The 19,364-nt window shown below is 39.1% G+C and overlaps 1 protein-coding gene across 2 annotated transcripts; it reads left to right on the top strand.

Annotated features, from left to right (window-relative positions):
- Window positions 1-283: 283 nt before the first annotated feature.
- On the top strand, window positions 284-19,147 carry HSD17B13 (hydroxysteroid 17-beta dehydrogenase 13). Of its 2 annotated transcripts, XM_002814951.3 has the most exons (7): window positions 284-532; window positions 4,739-4,846; window positions 5,958-6,089; window positions 7,581-7,687; window positions 9,251-9,388; window positions 12,599-12,715; window positions 17,616-19,147. In XM_002814951.3, exons 1-7 carry the CDS (start codon window positions 323-325, stop codon window positions 17,704-17,706), a joined length of 903 nt encoding a protein of 300 aa, XP_002814997.3. In that variant the 5' UTR covers window positions 284-322; the 3' UTR covers window positions 17,707-19,147. The 2 variants fall into 2 exon arrangements, with proteins under 2 accessions (XP_002814997.3, XP_003776528.3); XM_003776480.4 differs by lacking the exon at window positions 4,739-4,846.
- Window positions 19,148-19,364: the final 217 nt, after the last annotated feature.

The following is a 19,364-nucleotide window of genomic DNA, read 5'->3' as shown; positions in this document are numbered from 1 at the left end:
CCCCTAGAATTGTTTCTAGAGGTGAAACTTCAAGGTGAAATATAGTACATAATTGCTTTTCAGATAAACAAGTCCAGAGAGCACATTCTCTTGGGTTCTCTTGACGTGAGCTAAGCTACTGTTAGTACTTGGCATCACTTCATATTTGAGGTGTTTCAAACCCCTTAGAACACGTGAACAAGGCCTGCTTCCAAAGCTGGCTTCTCTCTGGTAGTCCCATTAACAACTGGGCACACCTCTTCCCTGGAGCTCTGTGTAGACAGTGCCTCCTCCCTAGGACTATACAAGGACTGAACCAGAAGGAAGAGGACAGAGCAAAGCCATGAACATCATCCTAGCAATCCTTCTGCTTCTGATCACCATCATCTACTCCTACTTGGAGTCGTTGGTGAAGTTTTTCATTCCTCAGAGGAGAAAATCTGTGGCTGGGGAGATTGTTCTCATTACTGGAGCTGGGCATGGAATAGGCAGGCAGACTGCTTATGAATTTGCAAAACGACAGAGCATACTGGTTCTGTGGGATATTAATAAGGTAATGTATACATCTTCCAACTTTTTAAAGTCACAGAGTAAGATATGTATTTTAAGAATTATTTGACTTACCATCTACTTATCTTTGTATTTTTGTTTTTCAAAGTTTGATAAATTCCCTGGTCTCTTAGTCTGTATATGTGTCAGGTTAGTTAGATGAAGGGAATGTAATTAAGAACTAAGCAGCGATTTTTATGACATGGTGTGCAGGTTGATAGCAAAGACTCAGGAGCCAGGCTCCTTCCAAGCTTCTTAATGAGGCAAGTCACATATTATCTCTCAGCCTGTTTTCTTGGCTCTGAAGTGGGCATAATAACTTAGGGGATGGGCAAGAACGGGATCTGAAAATTACAGCTACAAACAAAAGTCAAACGAAGAACATGCAGCAGAAAACTTTAGTGCCTCCCCTCATGCACAAGCAACACAATCCTAAAATATTTACTATCTGACCCTTTACAGAAAATGTTTGCCAGTCCCTAGTCAAAAGGATTAAATAAGTAATATTTTCAGCACTTAGCACATGATAAACGATACCTGGCACATGATAAACAATAACTGTGTTAAATAAAATATGTGTGCAGTGAGTCAGGCTTTTCCTTGGACATTAGTATTTTTCCTGTGTTCTTACTTGTAAACACTACATTAACAACCCCAAATAAAACTGAAGGAACTGAAATCTTGTATCATTTTCTCTAAACTTGTAAATTCTGGTAAGGCCATGAAAATATACACAGAAAAGTGTTTACAGGATTTTAGGACTGGAAAAATTGTGAAGTACTTCTTGAGAATCACATTTTCTGCAAATTACAGTGAGGTTTTAATTACCATTATATTATTACTTTCTCATGTTGTTTGCTGTCTTGTTTAGTTGAAACCTAAAATGTCTCTTAAACTTAGAGAACTAATTCTTTTCTGTTTTTTTTCTGAATAGTGAAGAATACTATACAAAAAAGCTACTACATTTTTATTTAACAGATATGAGCATTTATATAATAGATGAGTTGATGTATATAAAAATGATTTGCCATCTGTTTCGTCTTTGAAGAAATTTGAATGAACTTTCTGGAAGATAGCAAGAATTTACAGATAGAGAAAATTGTTGCCTGCTGTTCTCAGGCATTTGTCCAAAAATATAAATAAGTATAAATCTATGAAAAGGGCTTGATGAAATCTAACCTTCAAATCTCTTTCCAGATGTGTATTTTTGGGGAAAGGGTTATATTTATTAAGTTTTTTTTAATTTTAAAATTTCCAGAGACAAGAGAAAAGTAAATTAGAAGGAATTGTATTAAAAATGACTTAAGGGCGGGTGCAGTGGCTCACACCTGTAATCCCAGCACTTTGGGAGACAGAGGTGGGCAGATTGCTGGAGCCCAGGAGTTCGAGACCAGCCTGGGCAGCACTGCAAAACCCCCACCTCTACAAAAAATACAAAAATTAGCTGGGTGTGGTGGTGCACACCCGTAGTCCCAGCTACTTGGGAGGCTGAGGTGGGAGGATCGTTTCAGTTCAGGAAGCCAAGGCTGCAGTGAGCTATGATGGCATCATTGCACTCCAAGCTGGGCAATAGAGCCAGGCTCTGTCTCCAAAAAAAAAGAAAAAAAAAAAGACAAGAAAAATAGGTAACCCAACCTCAAAAATTCTCTTTGAATTATTAAATTTCATGGTTAAACATTTAAGCTACTGAATGATTCACTCTAAGGCTGTAATGTAACTCAGATCTCCTTTAGGCAAGGAAGATGCTGTCTGAGTTTTCATCATAACTGGCTCCTTTTGCCCTGTGAGATGAAAGACACAGTAGCAGTTTGGCTCTTATGCAATCTAAACTGTTGCTTGGGGAATACGGTTCAAAAAACACACTGGAGTTTAAGCTAAAGCAAGTGTTTTGCTAACAAAAAGACAAGGCATCACATTTTGCAATTGTCTAGCTCAGTTATAAAACTGAAGAATAGGCTGGGCTTGGTGGCTCACGCCTATAATCCCAGCACTTTGGGAGGCCGAGACGGGCGGATCACGAGGTCAGGAGATCAAGACCATCCTGGATAACACAGTGAAACCCCATCTCTACTAAAAATACAAAAAAATTAGCCGGGCGTGGTGGCGGGCGCCTGTAGTCCCAGCTACTTGGGAGGCTGAGGCAGGAGAATGGCGTGAACCCGGGAGGCGGAGCTTGCAGTGAGCCAAGATGACGCCACTGCACTCCAGCCTGGGCGACAGAGCGAGACTCCGTCTCAAAAAAAAAAAAAAAAAAAAACTGAAGAATAATTAATTCTTCAATCAAAACATCTGATGAATGCTCTGGTTACTAATGCTCTCTACTGACCTAGAAACAAATGAGAGAGTATGGTGTGGTTTGTGCAATCTGGCAGTGAGCAAGCTACCAACTAAGTCAGTGAAAGACTCTCCTATTCTTTTTTTACTCTTCTGCAATCCCACAAAAGGCTAACTGAGGGGATACTGACTTTGAGACTGGGTCCTAACATCCATGTTTGGGGAGTTCAGGCTGCTGCTCCAGGGTTTAGCCTACAGTAGTGAAATACAAAGGACCCAGAGACCACTCATTCAAGGATTGCCCTAAATAGCAGCAACACCGTCATCTCAATACACAAAGAATAGGGTTTTTCAGGTATCCTTGCCTCTTTGTCACAGAGAAGAGTTTACAGATTGTGAGATGGAAAAGTATAAGTTTTAAAACCTTATAATCTTTTCTATAAAAGTCACCTGAGGTCAAAACTTGAAAAGAATTATAATTTTCCAGAATGTGAGTCAAGAAACATTAGAGCAATTTTATCTTAGGAAACAGGTCTTTGAATTTAGGCTGAAAGTAAATTGCTCTGTCTCCATGTCCTATGGTTATGGGCAAGTTTGGTACATAAATGACAAATCCATCCAGTGGCCTTGCCCATCTCACTCCCAAACACCTGAAGAATGTAATATTATATCTCCTAGAGTAGCAGCATGGTCTCCCTATGAAAGTCCTTCTTCTATAAGGAGCCTTCTTTTCCCTTCCCTCCTAGGAGGATGAGTCAGAACCATCAAGAAAAATATGATGGGCAGAGGCATACAGTTTACCATTACCACTAGTTTAGAATTGCTACTTAGCACTTGACTGCCTGTTACATAGTTGGTGCTCAACAAATGTATGATAAATTAATGGTTGAGTTTTTCTTTCTTCTCCATATTCATCTTCCATGACACCACGAAGAGCAATGTTTTTCAAGAATGTTCTTCAAGGTTTGAAAGTAGCCTGCTTTAGAGAAACTGCCTACTGTACAGCCTCCAACCAAGAGGAAAAGCTGGAAAAAGCATGAAGGGATTTTGTTTTGTTTTGTTTGCTTTGGTTTTAATATGAGCATTCCCTGGCAGAAAAGCCAGGGATAATCTCATTGCAACTAGGCAATCACTCTCAAGAAATTTTCTAACAAATAAGGAGGCCAATTTTTATTTTATTTTATTTTATTTTGAGACGAAGTCCCACTCTGTCACCCAGGTTGGAGTGCAATGGAATGATTTCAGCTCACTGCAACCTCTGCCTCCCGGGTTCAAGTGATTCTCCTGTCTAAACTTCCCAAGTAGCTGGAATTACAGGCTCCCACCACCACGCCCGGCTAATTTTTTGTATTTTTAGTAGAGACGGGGTTTCACCATGTTGGCCAGGCTGGTCTCAAACTCCTGACCTCAAGTGATCCACCCTCCTCAGCCTCCTAAAGTGCTGGGATTACAGGCGTGAGCCACCACACCTGACCCAGGAGGCCAATTTTTAAAAGGTTAACTAATCTTCATGTCCAAAATGAATGTTAATTGTTCATTTTGGACATGAATGTTAATCTTTTTTTTTTTTTTTTTTGAGACAGAGTCTCACTCTGTTGCCCAGGCTGGAGTCCGGTGGCACTATCTCCGCTCACTGCAACTTCCTCCTCCCAGGTTCAAGCAATTATCCTGCCTCAGCCTCCCAAGTAGCTGGGATTACAGGCCCACACCATCAGGCCTGCCTAATTTTTGTATTTTTAGTAGAGACGGGGTTTCACCATGTTGGCCAGGCTTGTCTTGAACTCCTGACCTCGTGATCCGCCCTCCTCGGCCAACCAAAGTGCTGGGATTACAGGCGTGAGCCACCGCGCCTAGCCGAATGTTAATTGTCTAAAAATTTTTCTTCTCCAATGTCTTCTCCTCCACTTTTTTCGGAATTTGTTTCTTCCAATTACAGCGCGGTGTGGAGGAAACTGCAGCTGAGTGCCGAAAACTAGGCGTCACTGCGCATGCGTATGTGGTAGACTGCGGCAACAGAGAAGAGATCTATCGCTCTCTAAATCAGGTGAGACTGCAGGTTCACAAATTTCTTCAGATGATTTTGTTTCCTAGGACGCTGACATGGAAAATGAGAAAGGTCTTTATGACTGCCTGATTTAAATTGGATTTTAGCTGCTAACTGAAGTAGTTATGTGACCAAGGAAGGATACCTTTTTCTTGTATGTAATCCACTCAGCTCTGCCCATTATTATTGTTCATATTATTAATCAATTTCATTGTGATCAGAAGTGTGAGCAGTGAGTGTCAGGCACAGAGTGACTGACAAAAGATTTATCATCAGGGAATATGGATCACTTCCTAATTTTGTTTTAGTCCTATTAACTTTGCAGTAATTCTGTCTTCTCTTTAATTATTTCCCTTGTGAGATTTTATTTTGGTGTTAATGTAGTCTTCTGTAGAAAATGTAATATTAATAATTATTATCACAATTATTTTAAAAGAGTAAATACCAAATAATCACAATGAACTAAGCACTCCAACAAACTTTACATTTTTTAATTTAATCCCTACAATAACTCTGTAAACTTCATTTTACAGATAAGCAAATTATGACTCAAAGAGGTTAAGCCAGACCTAGGTCATGTAGTTATTAGGTTATGAAACCAGGATTTCTCAACCAGCACTTTAGACCAGGTGCGGTGGTTCACACATGTAATCCCAGCACTTTGTGAGACCAAGGTGGAAGGATCACATGAGACCAAGAGTTCAAGAGCAGCCTGGGCAACATAGTGAGACCCTATCTCTAAAAAAAAAAAAAAAAAAAAAAAAAAAAAATGTTTAAAGAAAAACACATTTTTTAAAAATGAACACTTTAAAAATATTTGGTCAGAACTTATATAGGAATTTATCAACATAAATGTTAATTTCACTTTACTGATAAACTTGCAAAACATGATGTGCTGGGTACTGAAATTTGGATGTTAAAAGAACAGTTTATCCCACATTTATGACAGTGTTCCCTTGGCCTCCACTATTTGAGCTCAACAGTCTGTCTTGCCTGAACTCTGAGAGATCTCATACAGTAGAAGAAAGACTCTCATCTCTGGACTATATTGGTCCCAAAATTTTGAGTTTGAATAACACACCCAGTGAAAGTGTTCTTTCAATTTCAAAAGGTGAAGAAAGAAGTGGGTGATGTAACAATCGTGGTGAATAATGCTGGGACAGTATATCCAGCCGATCTTCTCAGCACCAAGGATGAAGAGACTACCAAGACATTTGAGGTCAACATCCTAGGACATTTTTGGGTGAGTGTGAGTCAGAAACATTTCTGATTTGTATACATTTCATGTATCTCTTAAGATACATGAAACTTATAACGGAGTTCACATACTTGTGGACAGGAAACTGGCCAGATCTTTGCCTTAATCAAGAATCATTAAGTTTGAGTAGAAGAGCCACAGAGTCTCTGACACAAGGACACAGAATTCAAGTGGACACAACACACCAGAATGTAAGCTACTTGGTCTGTCTTGTCCACCAGTATCTGACACAAAGCTTGGCGTGTACCAGGAGCTCAACAAATGTTTGTGGAGGTTTGTTAAGGGTTGTCAGTGTACATCTTTTCAATGCTCTCACTTGTGACTTCATTTTTTCCCCCCACACCATGATGTTGTAATGTGTCCTCATTTTGTGGAATTTTAGAATGGAAAGGACATCAGAAGTAATTACTTGGATGTATGTAGGATCGAGGACACTTTTGGACGAGACTCTGAGGCAAGTTCTAGATCCATGGGGTGCTGGAACTGAGAAATGCAGCTATACAGACCTCATATAATTGGTTAGTTTTGTGGGAGATGGAAATATCAACTTCAACTGCCTTTGTATAGAAATTTTTATGATTAATCTTCCAGTGCCTCAATATTAGTGTAGAATCTAGGGCAAATCTGGATTCTAGAAGAAAGAAGAAAGAAAAGAGATGTGTCCCCCTAACCTTTACCAGCTCCTCACATATGTGAATTGGCTCCTATGCCCACCAAACTACATGGAGACCTCATACATTAGTTACCTATAGCTGCATAACAAATTATACAAAACTTAGTGGTTTAAAGCAACGATATATGTTCACTATCCTCTCACAGTTTCTGTGGGTTGGGAATTTGGGGGTAGCTTGGGTTGGGAGTTCTAGTTCTATGAATTTGCATAGGATTTATTCAATTCTTATAAAATTTTATTGATGTTTCTCACAAAAGAGGTTTTTGGAAAAAAAGAAAGACTTGTTTTCTGTAACATCAACATATAATATACAATACTACAAATAGGGAGATAGTGAATTCAATCATGATGCATTAGTGTGGTGTAGAACTCTCAGCTTACACTACTCAACTGTCTTAATACAGTTACACAAGATTTCACTCTTTTAATTAGAATGATAAAGCCCCAAACCAAAAAATTACATGACACCAAATTATCAAGGAATAATTTTAGTTCTGAAAACTCTGAATTTTTCCCTTAATATTGTTTAGATGACATATCCAAAAAAGGATCTATTTGATTCCTTCTGAAGGGAAGGAGGGAGAGTACTGAGATTAGTGTTGGCATGGGGCTTACCATACCAATAAATTTGTATCTTTATTTCTATCATTTGTATAGAATTAATCATGGAATGCTTGGAAGTATTTTATTTCATTGTATAACTTCTCTCAAATGCCTTTCTGTCTTAACAAAAATAAAGCTACCTGATTTGGAAACCTAACGCCTATGTCATTGTCTTTCTTCTTTCTGCAATGATCCTTAAGATCACAAAAGCACTTCTTCCATCGATGATGGAGAGAAATCATGGCCACATCGTCACAGTGGCTTCAGTGTGCGGCCACGAAGTGATTCCTTACCTCATCCCATATTGGTAAGTATCATATGCCAGCCATGTTATATATTTTTGTACTTTGAAGGGAGCATTACACTTCAAATTGTTACCACTGGAGAGTCCTGGTTCTTGGCATCTTGAACAAAGAATTGGACAAAACGCACCAACAAAGCCAGAAAAGAATGAAGCAACAAAAGCAGAGATTTATTGAAAATGAAAGTATGTTCTACAGGGTGGGAGTGGGCCCAAGCACAGGGGCTCAAGAGCCAATTACAGAATTTTCTGAGGTTTAAATACCCCCTAGAGGTTTCCACTGGTTACTTGGTGTACGCCCTATGTAAATGAAGAGGATGAATTAAAGTTACAAAGTCATTTACTCCGTGTACACCCTATGTAAATGGAGAGGATATTTCCTGTCATAGCTGAAGTGTTTCCATTTGATTTAGTTCTAGGAAGTCCGCATGAATCGGCCTTATGTTCCCTGCCTCCAGACCCTGTTCTCCTGCCTCAAGATCACAATGCTGAGAGCAGAGTGATTTGGATTTACAGAATTTAAATTTATAGTAGTTTAGAATGAATTTTTTAAATGACTTTTTCTAAAACAATGAAACCAGGTTGTAATTATATTTAAGATATTTTTAGATTTCTGCAAACTCCTCTGTAGAACAATGAGAGAAAACAGTAATGCCAAGCATGTTTCCATTGTTTCCTGGAATAAGAAACAGAAACCCCACAGACTAAGAAGCAAAACCTACAGCAGCTAAAATGAACACGTCTACGTCATGGCCTTGGTGCCCAAGATAAGACAATCAGAGTGGTCCCTGGATCAAAACATTTTACAGTGCGCTTGTGCCATGAAAGTGTGTGTGTGTGTGTGTGTGTGTGAGTGTGAGAGAGAGAGAGACAGAGAGACAGAGAGAGAGAGAGAGAGAGAGAAAATGACTCTACCTGACTAAAAGTTGCAGATACCACACTCCATGCACCACCAAAGACATAAAGGGAAGGAGGTGAGAGGCCTTAAGGATGTACTGCTGTATTTGCCAAATATCCTTTCCTGTAAACTCTTCTCCGGATCCTCACAATAAAATTAAGAGGCCAAAGTGGCAACCATTGTCAAGAGAAAAACTATCAACCATTGTCAAGAGAATAACTCAGTTATTGAGAGAGAGAGGAGAAATGAGCAGAGTCCTACAGAAGTCTGTCAACACAGATATCAGTTTTGTAGAATTTCTAAATATATTTTTCCTGATTCGTATTTTTCAAAATAAAAGCAGCAATAAAAACTGATCAGAAAACAGTTTGAAGATTCAATGGAAAAACCTTACATGTAGGATGGAAAACTGAACATTAAGCCAATCAATAGAGTTATTTTTGTTCTTTTGTTATCATTGTTGTTTAAGAAATGAGATACGTTCACAATTCTGCTTAATCATGGAAGAAAATGAGAATGAATTGCCATTTATACTCTCAGAAAAATCACAAGTGGCTGGCTGATTTTTGGCTTCTACCTGTTCTTAAGCCAAATGATACCGCCTTCTCACAGAAAGCTAAGGATTGGGTTCACTCTCCCTTGGCTAACAATGCTTAATAATTCTCGTACAGTTCCAGCAAATTTGCCGCTGTTGGCTTTCACAGAGGTCTGGCATCAGAACTTCAGGCCTTGGGAAAAACTGGTATCAAAACCTCATGTCTCTGCCCAGTTTTTGTGAATACTGGGTTCACCAAAAATCCAAGCACAAGGTAAGGTCAAAATCAAGTTAGAATGGGACTGTGGTATGATAAATTGATATGAAAACTAATGAGAAATGTTTAGGCAGGCCAACTAATAGAAGAAAATGAAAAGGGAAAAATATTTTTTCTTATTAATACTATTATCTTGAAATTAAAGGAATAAAGGGGAAAAACACATTAGGGACTAGCAGGAATGATCAGCCACCAATGAACTGGGGTATTTATTTGTGTCCGGGAAAAAGCATATACATTTGATCACTGTTACCACCCTGTCTTTAAAATGCAAATGTTCCAAGGACCAGCAGATAAATTGAGTATCTAGTTCCTTAGTCAAGGTGAATTTCTGCAAGAACTCTTGTCTCTGGTGAGACAGGATTTGAGACCACAAGAGAAGAAAAATTAGTCCTGAAAGGAGAAGAAAAAAGCAGGAAGGTGTGAATAAGGACCCGAAAATTAAGCCATCTGCTTAACAAATTTTTCTAATCCTAGTATATATTCTGCTGCAGGTTAACAAAATATACTAAGCTTAATGATTCAAAACCAATTTTTTACTGGAAGGGAATTAATCCTAAATATATTCATTCAAAAGAACTAAATTCTCTGTTGAGTGCCGCCTCATTTGAGGATACTGACTCTTACAGCCTGAGTTAGCTGTGTGGTCTCTGCAGCTGGAGTCACTCCCTGCCACTGGAGTCCTTCATGGTGTTAGACCATAGGTACTGTTGACTAAAGAAAAAAAAGTTTTTGTTTTTGTTTTTTTTTGAGACAGAGTCTCACTCTGTCACCCGGGCTGGAGTACAGTGGTGCGATCTCAGCTCACCGCAACCTCCGCCTTCTGGGTTCAAGCGATTCTCCTTCCTCAGCCTCCTGAGTATTTGGGATTACAGGCGCCCACCACCACGCCTGGCTAATTTTTGTATTTTTAGTAGAGACAGGGTTTCACCATGTTGGCCAGGCTGGTCTCGAACTCCTGACCTCAGGTGTCCTACCTGCCTTGGCCTCCTAAAATGCTGGGATTACAGGCGTGAGCCACCGCGCCCGGCCAAAAAAATAAGTTTTTAAAGAATTAAAGATGTTAGTTTTATTTAGAAGCCTTACTGAAGACTACAGACAGAGGCCTGTAGCCTGAGAGCAGCCCTTTAGAGAGGTTCAGTTGGACTGTTCTGGTAGTGGGGGCCATGTGCTCTATCCTGTATTGTCTTCAAAGCATCTTTCCAGAGAGCTGCACATTGTCACAGAGTCAGGGACTTTGTGAAATTATGCTGACAAGCAGAAGTGAGTAAACGTGGCTTCTTACATTTGCTACGTTGTCTCACAGTACTTAATAAGTATGCAATATGTAAGTAAATACTGTAGTACTATTGCAACTCCTGACTGTTTTCTTAGACAAGAAATTGGGCCCAATAAAAACCCTCTTGGTAGGCATTCAGGCTTAGCGTACCATGAGCTTTCCTAAGGGTATCCTGCCACTCTTGGGGAAGGCATGATAGATGAGGGGAGTAAGGATAATGGAACTCTGGGTACAGGGTTCCTGGGGGCTAACTTAGGGGCAGACACAGGCAATGCTAAATATTTGGGATTGGTTTTATAGAGGTTGCTAGATTGTGAATTTCCTTAGTAAGGGCTAAGGCATTGATATGTAATGTCACACTTGGCTCCGAGGCTGGGTTGTTGGATCCATGTAGGTGAAATCAGGAAGAGAAAAGGCAGAACAGAGTCATTTAGAAATGTATCGATTTGTATTACTCTCTGTTGGCTTGCTATTCAATGCAGTGGAGAACTCAATCACATAATAATCTTCAGCAAACCACAGATCATCCCAGGGAATGAAGTTTTAACATTCGCTGGTTCCCTAACTCCTCACCCAGCCTTTACATTCACTGGCTGTTCAGTCCATGCCTGGACATCTTAATTTGAATACAACATTTTAAATCCATTTTTCTGTCATCATCTTGCACTAACAGACAATTCTACACTAAGCCTATGTTTATGACTATTTCTCAAGAATACATGTACACAGCCTTCGGTATAAGGAAAACTGGAAGTGTGACATACCTCCAGTTGTCATACTCCTCGGGCCCCTCTTAAATTCTCATGAAACTGCAGGATAGGCAAGTCAGAGGTGAATCTCAAATACGAAATTCTTACCAGAAAGGGGTCCCAATCCAGACCCCAAGAGAGGGTTCTTAGATTTCTCGCAAGAAAGAATTCGGGGCAAGGCCACAGTGCAAAGCAAAAGCAAGTTTATTAGGAAAGTAAAGGAGTAGAGAACAGCTACTCCATGGAGAAGAATGGCTTGAGCTGCTCCACCAAGGATATTTAGAGTTACTTCTTGATTATATGCTAAACAAGGGGTGGATTATTCATGAGTTTTCCGGGAAAGGGGTGAGCAATTCCCAGAACTGAGATTTCCTCTCCTTTTTAGACCATATAGGGTAACTTCCTGCCATTGCCATGGTATTTGTAAACTGTCATAGTGCTGGTGGAAGTGTCTCTTAGCTTGCTAATGTATTATAGTTAGCTTATAATGAGCAGTGAGGACAACCAGAGGTCACTTTCATCACTATCTTGGTTTTGGTGGGTTTTGGCCGGCTTCTTTACTGCACCCTATTTTATCAACAAGGTCTTTATGACCTGAATCTTGTGCCAACCTCCTATCCCATCCTGTGACAAAGAATGCCTTAACTTCCTGGGAATGCAGCCCAGTAGGTGTCAGCCTTATTTTACCCAGACCTTATTCAAGATGGAGTTGCTCTGATTTAAACGCCTCTGACAAAATGACGACCTCAAAACAATCCAGCTTTATGGAATACCTCCACAAGAAAGAAAGTATACTTAGCTATAGAATTTTCTCCTTGCATCCAACAGGCTTTGAGATGTCAGATGTTTCCTTCCTGTCCCATGATTAATCCTAGCCATTCCTCTTTCTTGTCTGGCTCCTCTACTCCTTACCATCTAATGCCTCGCCACTATTTTGATATTTTGACTAAGTGAGCTATGAAACACACCTACTGGATATGAAAGTATAAGTTTCTGATAAAACTTCAACATGGGATGTGGAGGAAGTGGGTAGGGTGGCATTAATGCAGCAAATCCTGGAATATTTTAAATCTTCATTCTGAATTTAGTAAAAATATAGGATAATTTTCCTGCCATTATTTACTTATAAAATTAAAATTTTAGAAAATAAAAATAATATTTTCCTCTTTTTAATCACAGATTATGGCCTGTATTGGAGACAGATGAAGTTGCAAGAAGTCTGATAGATGGAATACTTACCAATAAGAAAATGATTTTTGTTCCATCATATATCAATATCTTTCTGAGACTACAGAAGTAAGTACAGCGCAGAACACCCAAACACTAAAACACCAATAGAGCCCTTTTTTTTTTTTTTTAGACAGAGTCTCACTCTGTCACCCTGGCTAGATTGCAGTGGTTGCAGTGGCATGATCTTGGCTCACTGCAACCTCTGCCTCCTGGGTTCAAGCAATTCTCGTGCCTCAGACCCCCAAGTAACTGGGACTATAGGTGTGTGCTACCACACCACACCCAGCTAATTTTTGTATTTTTTGATAGAAACGTGGTTTCCCCATGTTGGCCAGGCTGGACTCGAACTCCTGACCTCAAGTTATCCTCCTGTCTCGGCCTCCCAAAGTGCTGGGATTACAGGCATGAGCCACCATGCCTGGCCCAATAGAGCTATTATTATGGAGCATCTTTCAGTTGTGAAAATTGGCATGGAAACTCTCCATCCCTGGGGAGAACAGTTGTTTCCTCTGTTATTTTCCCACCCAGTCTATAAAAAGAGAATGATTCATTTTCTCTACCAAATCTACCATCTCTGCCCAAACTTTGCTGAAGACTATTCTAACTGAAGGAAACACAGTTTAAAAAGAATGCAATATGGTGAAGCAGTTAATAATAAAGACTCCATTTTTAAAAGTCTGCTGGAAGTTTGGTTGGGATTGCACTGAATCTATAGATCAATTGGGGAGAACTGACATATCAACAATATTGAGTTTTCTAATCCAAGAACATAATATCTATTTTTTAAATCTTCTTCAAAATCTTTAAATCTTTAAATTGTATTTTGTAGTTGTTGGTGTTTAATTCTTGCACAATTTTGTCAGATTTATTCCAAAGTATTTCACGGGTTCTTTTTTTTTTTTTTTAGACAGAGTTTTACCCTTGTTGCCCAGGCTGAGTTCAGTGGCGTGATCTTGGCTCACTGCAATTTCTGCCTCCTGGCTTCAAGTGATTCTCCTGCCTCAGCCTCCCAGGTAGCTGGGATTACAGGCATCTGCACCCTCGCCCAACTAATTTTTTGTGTTTGTAGTAGAGACAGGATTTCACCATTTTGGCCAGGCTGGTCTCGAACTCCTGACCTCATGTGATCCACCTGCCTCAGCCTCCCAAAGTGCTGGGATTACAGGCATGAGCCATCGTGCCCAGACCTATTTCATGGTTTTTGACGCTAATGCCAATGGCATTTTTAAAAATTTTATATTTCCCATTGTTTGTTGTCAGTATATATTGGATTTTTGTAATTTGATCTCATATTTTGCAGTCTTGCTAAACTGCTAAACTTTTTGTTTGCTAAACTCAATAAGCTTTTTTTTTTTTTTTTTTTTTTTTTGGTAGATTCCTGGGCCTCTAATTTTCTTTATGGGAAGGGTTTTAATTACAAATTTAATTTCTTTAATAGCTACATGGCTATTCAATTTACTTATTAATTCTTGGTAATGTGTGTCTTTCAAAGAATTTGTCCATTTCATCTAAGTTATAGAATTTCTTTGGCATAAATTTGTATATAACATTCCCTTATTATCCTTTTAACGTCTTTAGAATGTCTTATTTATTTATTTATTTATTTATTTAATTTTTTTTTTTTTTTTTTTTGAGACAGAGTCTCACTCTGTTGCCCAGGCTGGAGTGCAGTGGCACAATCTTGGCTCACTGCAAGCTCCGCCTCCTGGGTTCACGCCATTCTTCTGCCTCAGCCTCCCTAGTTGCTGGGACTACAGGCGCCTGCCACCATGCCCGGCTTTTTTTTTTTTTTTTTTTTTTTTTAGTAGACCATCCTGTTAGACAGGATGGTCTTGATCTCCTGACCTGGTGATCCGCCCGCCTCAGCCTCCCAAAGTGCTGGGATTACAGGTTTGAGCCACCAAGCCCAGCTTATTTATTTATTTAGTAGAGACAGTCTCACTTTGTTGCCCAGGCAACAAAGGTTTTGAATGCCTGGCCTCAAGCAGTCCTCCTGCCTTGGCCTCCCAAAGTGCTGGGACTACAGGCATGAGCCACTGCACCTGGCCAAATGAATATGCTGATAATATCTTCTTTATAAGGATACCATAAGAATAAAATAATGTAATACAAACAAAGCCCCTGTCACTGAAAAGCTATAGCCTTCAAATGTTAAAGTCTTAGAGAACAGAATTTATATGAAATAGTAACAGCAACAATTTCCCAGAGAGGAGCAGTTTCTAAATTGAAATTGTATCAGTGAGAAGATAACTATACTAACTTCATAAGCCTTGGAACTTTTTGAAACAAATCCATATAAATTATGAACAAACTTGAAATAGAACAATTTGAGAACAGGGTACAAACTGCATTGGTGTATCAATTTCAGTATTTTGTTTTAGCTTAAATAGACTGACTTGAGATAACGTAAGGAGAACCTTGACCCCGAAGTAACATCATCTCGAGAGTTGACTAGGCCAGGTGTGGTGTCTCACGCCTGTAATCCCAGCACTTTGGGAGGCCACAACAGGCAGATCACTTGAGGTCAGGCGTTTGAGACCAGCCTGGCCAACATGGTGAAACCTCAGCTCTACTAAAAATACGAAAATTAGCGGCACAGTGGCCTGCACCTGTAATACCAGGCACTTGCAGGAGATTGGTTTGAACCAGGAAGGCGGAGATTGCAGTAAGTCGAGATTGTGCCATTGCACTCCAGCCTGGGCAACAGGAGACTCTGTCTCGGAAAAATAAATATAAGAAAAAAATGAAAAAAAAAAAGTTGACTGAATTAGTGTCTTGGTACTAAGCACTGTAGGAAGTAAGTTTCATGGAATCCCTACTCTCTTGCTGCCCAAAGCAAATCATATTAATATTGAAAATTACATGCATATGTACATGCATATACATGCATATGACCAAGGTGATAAAAACAATTATTCTGCCTGAATTGGAGAATAGTATCCCAGTAAAATAAACAAGAGTCTCAAAGTCTTTTGTATCCTTTGAAGCTGTCATGGTGGTTTGTAACTAGGCAACAGATATATATTGTTAATCTTCTTTGCATTTAATTCCTTTTACAGAGAGACACAATTTTATGAGCAGATGCAATTACTAGCATGAAGGTTTCTTTGTGAGGGTAGTTAAAAGGCCCACATGAGCTCTCTTCTTATCCTTGTCCTTCTTTCAGCCAGATCGTCCCTGCCCCTTTGCTCATTCTCCCATCTTTCACCCACCTACCCCCAAAACAAGGAAGTAAATCTTGCATTAGTCAACAATACCAAAGTGATTTTCAATATGACTTTCTTTGCAGAATGTTATTTCTGCCTCTTTACATTCACACACTGTCTTCCTTTTTTTTTTTTTTTTTAGATTGGATCTCACTCTGTTGCCCAGGCTGGAGTGCAGTGGCTTGATCTCGGCTCACTGTAACCTCTGCCTCCCGAGTTCAAGCGATTCTCCTGCTCCAGCTGCCTGAGTAGCTGGGATTACAGGCGTGTGCCACCAGGCCTGGCTAATTTTTTTGTATTTTTAGTAGAGACAGGGTTTCACCATGTTGGTCAAGCTGGTCTCGAACTCCTGACCTCATGATCTGCCCACCTGTGCCCTCAAAATGCTGGGATTACAGGCGTGAGCCACCGGGCCGGCCACTCTCTTCCTTTCATCTGCCTACTCATCTCTTATGCATTCCTGGACATCAGTTGTCCTTTTGAAGGTTTCCTCCACTATCCCAGCCCATGTGAATCCTCCTTCCAGTTATAGCCCTTAATTCTAGATGGCTGATATTTTTCAATAATTGTTTTAAAATGACCATTTTAGCCTATCAGCTAAACAATATCAAAGACAATAGCTATTTTTTAAGTACTTTAGTTTACCTTATTATAGAGTGCATAATAGATATTAAGTAAATAGTAAAGGAGAGGTGAAGGCTTGCATGGAATGGATTCTGGTGGTGTCTCTTGGTGAGCTTTTAGCATTAAGATTAATCAGCAGTTTCAGCAACGAGCTCAGACCTTCAGTTTTAGATCTTTACTCATATCAGATAAGAGAGTGAGAAGAGTGGTATGTATCAGTGCTTTATTTATATTTGCATACAATTTGAACTATGAATATTACAAAGGTGCACACATAGGTTCAGACAGATTGACTGATTTAAAATGACCAAAGATGACCCGTGGTAAGCAACCTGGGTATCTTAAGATGCACTCCCTGGAGAGGGAATGTTCCCAAAAACATTTTCAGAGGGACAAACCATATGAAATTCAGTAAAACAGAAATCATGAGGAAAACTGATTACTCTCTTTTTGACATGAAATGAGAGTTTTAATGCATGGTTACAATTATTAATGTACTCTGCTGCAAGACGTTAATAAAGTTACTTTTTTGCAGGCTAGAATGTCTTGATGCTGTAATCAGAACACACTTTTTTTCCCTTTCTTCCAGCTTCAAATGCAGATTCATAATTGGGCTGACTTCTAATAACTGCAATGCTTTCTGCTTTGGGCTTGCAGCAGAAGCCTGACAAAATAGTGTTTGTTTAGGCAATAATTTATTTATTCATTTTATTTTATTTTTTTTGAGATGGAGTTTCATTCTTGTCGCCCAGGCTGGAGTGCAATGGCATGATCTCGGCTCACTGCAACCTCTGTGTTTAGGCGATAATTTAGACTTTACCTTACTTGTGATTACTATAGCAATTACTATAGCCACAAGGCATAATTTTACTGTCTCATTTAAATTTCATGAATTTGAATGTTTTTACACTTTTCCTAATGACGTCCACTATGAAGTTATGTCAAAAAAAAAAAAAAAGAAAAGAAAGAAAGATGCACATGTAAAAGAGAGGTGGTTGCAAGGGAAGAAAAGAACAGAGGAAAATTAAACGCAAACCAGATAACTCTCAGCGTATTCTAAATGACCAAAAAAAGAACTCTGTTGTCAAAGATTTTAAATGGAAAATTTTTCAATTTTTTTTTTCTTTTTTGTACAGGTTTCTTCCTGAACGCGCCTCAGCGATTTTAAATCGTATGCAGAATATTCAATTTGAAGCAGTGGTTGGCCACAAAATCAAAATGAAATGAATAAATAAGCTCCAGCCAGAGATGTATGCATGATAATGATACGAATAGTTTAGAATCAATGCTACAAAGCTTTATTTCACATTTTTTCAGTCCTGTTAATATTAAAAACATTGGTTTGGCACTAGCAGCAGTCAAATGAACAAGATTAATTACCTGTCTTCCTGTTTCTCAAGAATATTAACGTAGTTTTTAATAGGTCTGTTTTTCCTTTCATGCCTCTTAAAAACTTCTATGCTCATATAAACATAGTTAAAAGGTTTTCTTTAGATATTTTATTTTTCCATTTAAAGGTGGACAAAAGCTACCTCCCTAAAAGTAAATACAAAGAGAACTTATTTACACAGGGAAGGTTTAAGAATGTTCAAGTAGCATTCCAATCTGTAGCCATGCCACAGAATATCAACAAGAACACAGACTGAGTGCACGGCTAAGAGATCAAGTTTCAGCAGGCAGCTTTATCTCAACCTGGACGTATTTTAAGATTCAGCATTTGAAAGATTTCCCTAACCTCTTCCTTTTTCATCGGCCCAAAACGGCGCAACTCTATTCTGGACTTTATTACTTGATTCTGTCTTCTGTATATCTCTTAAGTCCACAAAAAGTAGACCCTCTATATTTCCTCCCTTTTTATAGTCTTATAAGATACATTATGAAAGGTGACCGACTCTATTTTAAATCTGAGAATTTTAAGTTCTAGCCCCATGATAACCTCTTTCTTTGTAATTTATGCTTTCATATATCCTTGGACCCAGAGATGTTTAGACAATTTTAGGCTCAAAAATTAAAGCTAACACAGGAAAAGGAACTGTACTGGCTATTATATAACAAACAATGGATCCAAGAGAAGAAAAGGAAGAAAGAAAGATTTTTTTGTTTTTTGTTTTGTTTTGTTTTGTTTTTTGTTTTTTTGAGATGGAGTCTCACTCTGTCGCCCAGGCTGGAGTGCAGTGGTGCGATCTCAGCTCACTGCAAAGCTCCACCTCCCGGGTTCACGCCGTTCTCCTGCCTCAGCCTGAGTAGCTCTCCTGAGTAGCTGGGACTACAGGCGCCCGCCGCCACGCCCGGCTAATTTTTTGTATTTTTCGTAGAGACGGGGTTTCACCATGTTAGCCAAGATGGTCTCGATCTCCTGACCTCGTGATCCACCCGCCTCGGCCTCCCAAAGTGCTGGGATTACAGATGTGAGCCACCGTGCCCAGCCTTTTTTTTTTTTTTTAATAGAAAAAATAATCTGACTCCCACTACATCAAGACTAATCTTGTTTTGTGTGTTTTTCACATGTATTATAGAATGCTTTTGCGCGGACTATCCTCTCGTTTTTATTAAAAACAAATGATTTTTTAAAAGTCACTAACAAAAACAATTCACTGAAAATAAATATGTCATTATGCTTTAAAAAAATAACCTCTTGTAGTTATAAAATAAAACGTTTGACTTCTAATCTCTGTCTCTGTGAGTGTCCTTCAAAAACCAAGGATGTGGATGGTAACAGTTACATCTGGCAGATATTAAATGAATCCAGGGGTTTTCTCAATTCTGATTTCTTTGACAGCAGGAGTGCTGGTTTATCAACTGAAACTTACTGAGCCCTTTCTATGTGTGACATTAAGCATAGTGCTATTGTTTCGAATTTTTTCTTAGTCACCGGCAATAATTTT

Source organism: Pongo abelii, chromosome 3, assembly GCF_028885655.2.
Source record: "Pongo abelii isolate AG06213 chromosome 3, NHGRI_mPonAbe1-v2.0_pri, whole genome shotgun sequence".
Classification (NCBI taxonomy): Eukaryota; Metazoa; Chordata; class Mammalia; order Primates; family Hominidae; genus Pongo; species Pongo abelii.
This window is presented reverse-complemented; position numbering and strand designations above follow the sequence as displayed.

What these genes read in the sequence shown, in the direction of transcription:
- HSD17B13 (XM_002814951.3), top strand. Translation starts at nt 323, where the DNA reads ATGAACATCATCCTAGCAATCCTTCTGCTTCTGATCACCATCATCTAC. An exon ending in ACATCCTAGGACATTTTTGG is followed by an intron (nt 6,090 to 7,580) that starts GTGAGTGTGAGT and finishes ATGATCCTTAAG; the next exon opens with ATCACAAAAGCACTTCTTCC. An exon ending in ATCTTTCTGAGACTACAGAA is followed by an intron (nt 12,716 to 17,615) that starts GTAAGTACAGCG and finishes TTTTTTGTACAG; the next exon opens with GTTTCTTCCTGAACGCGCCT.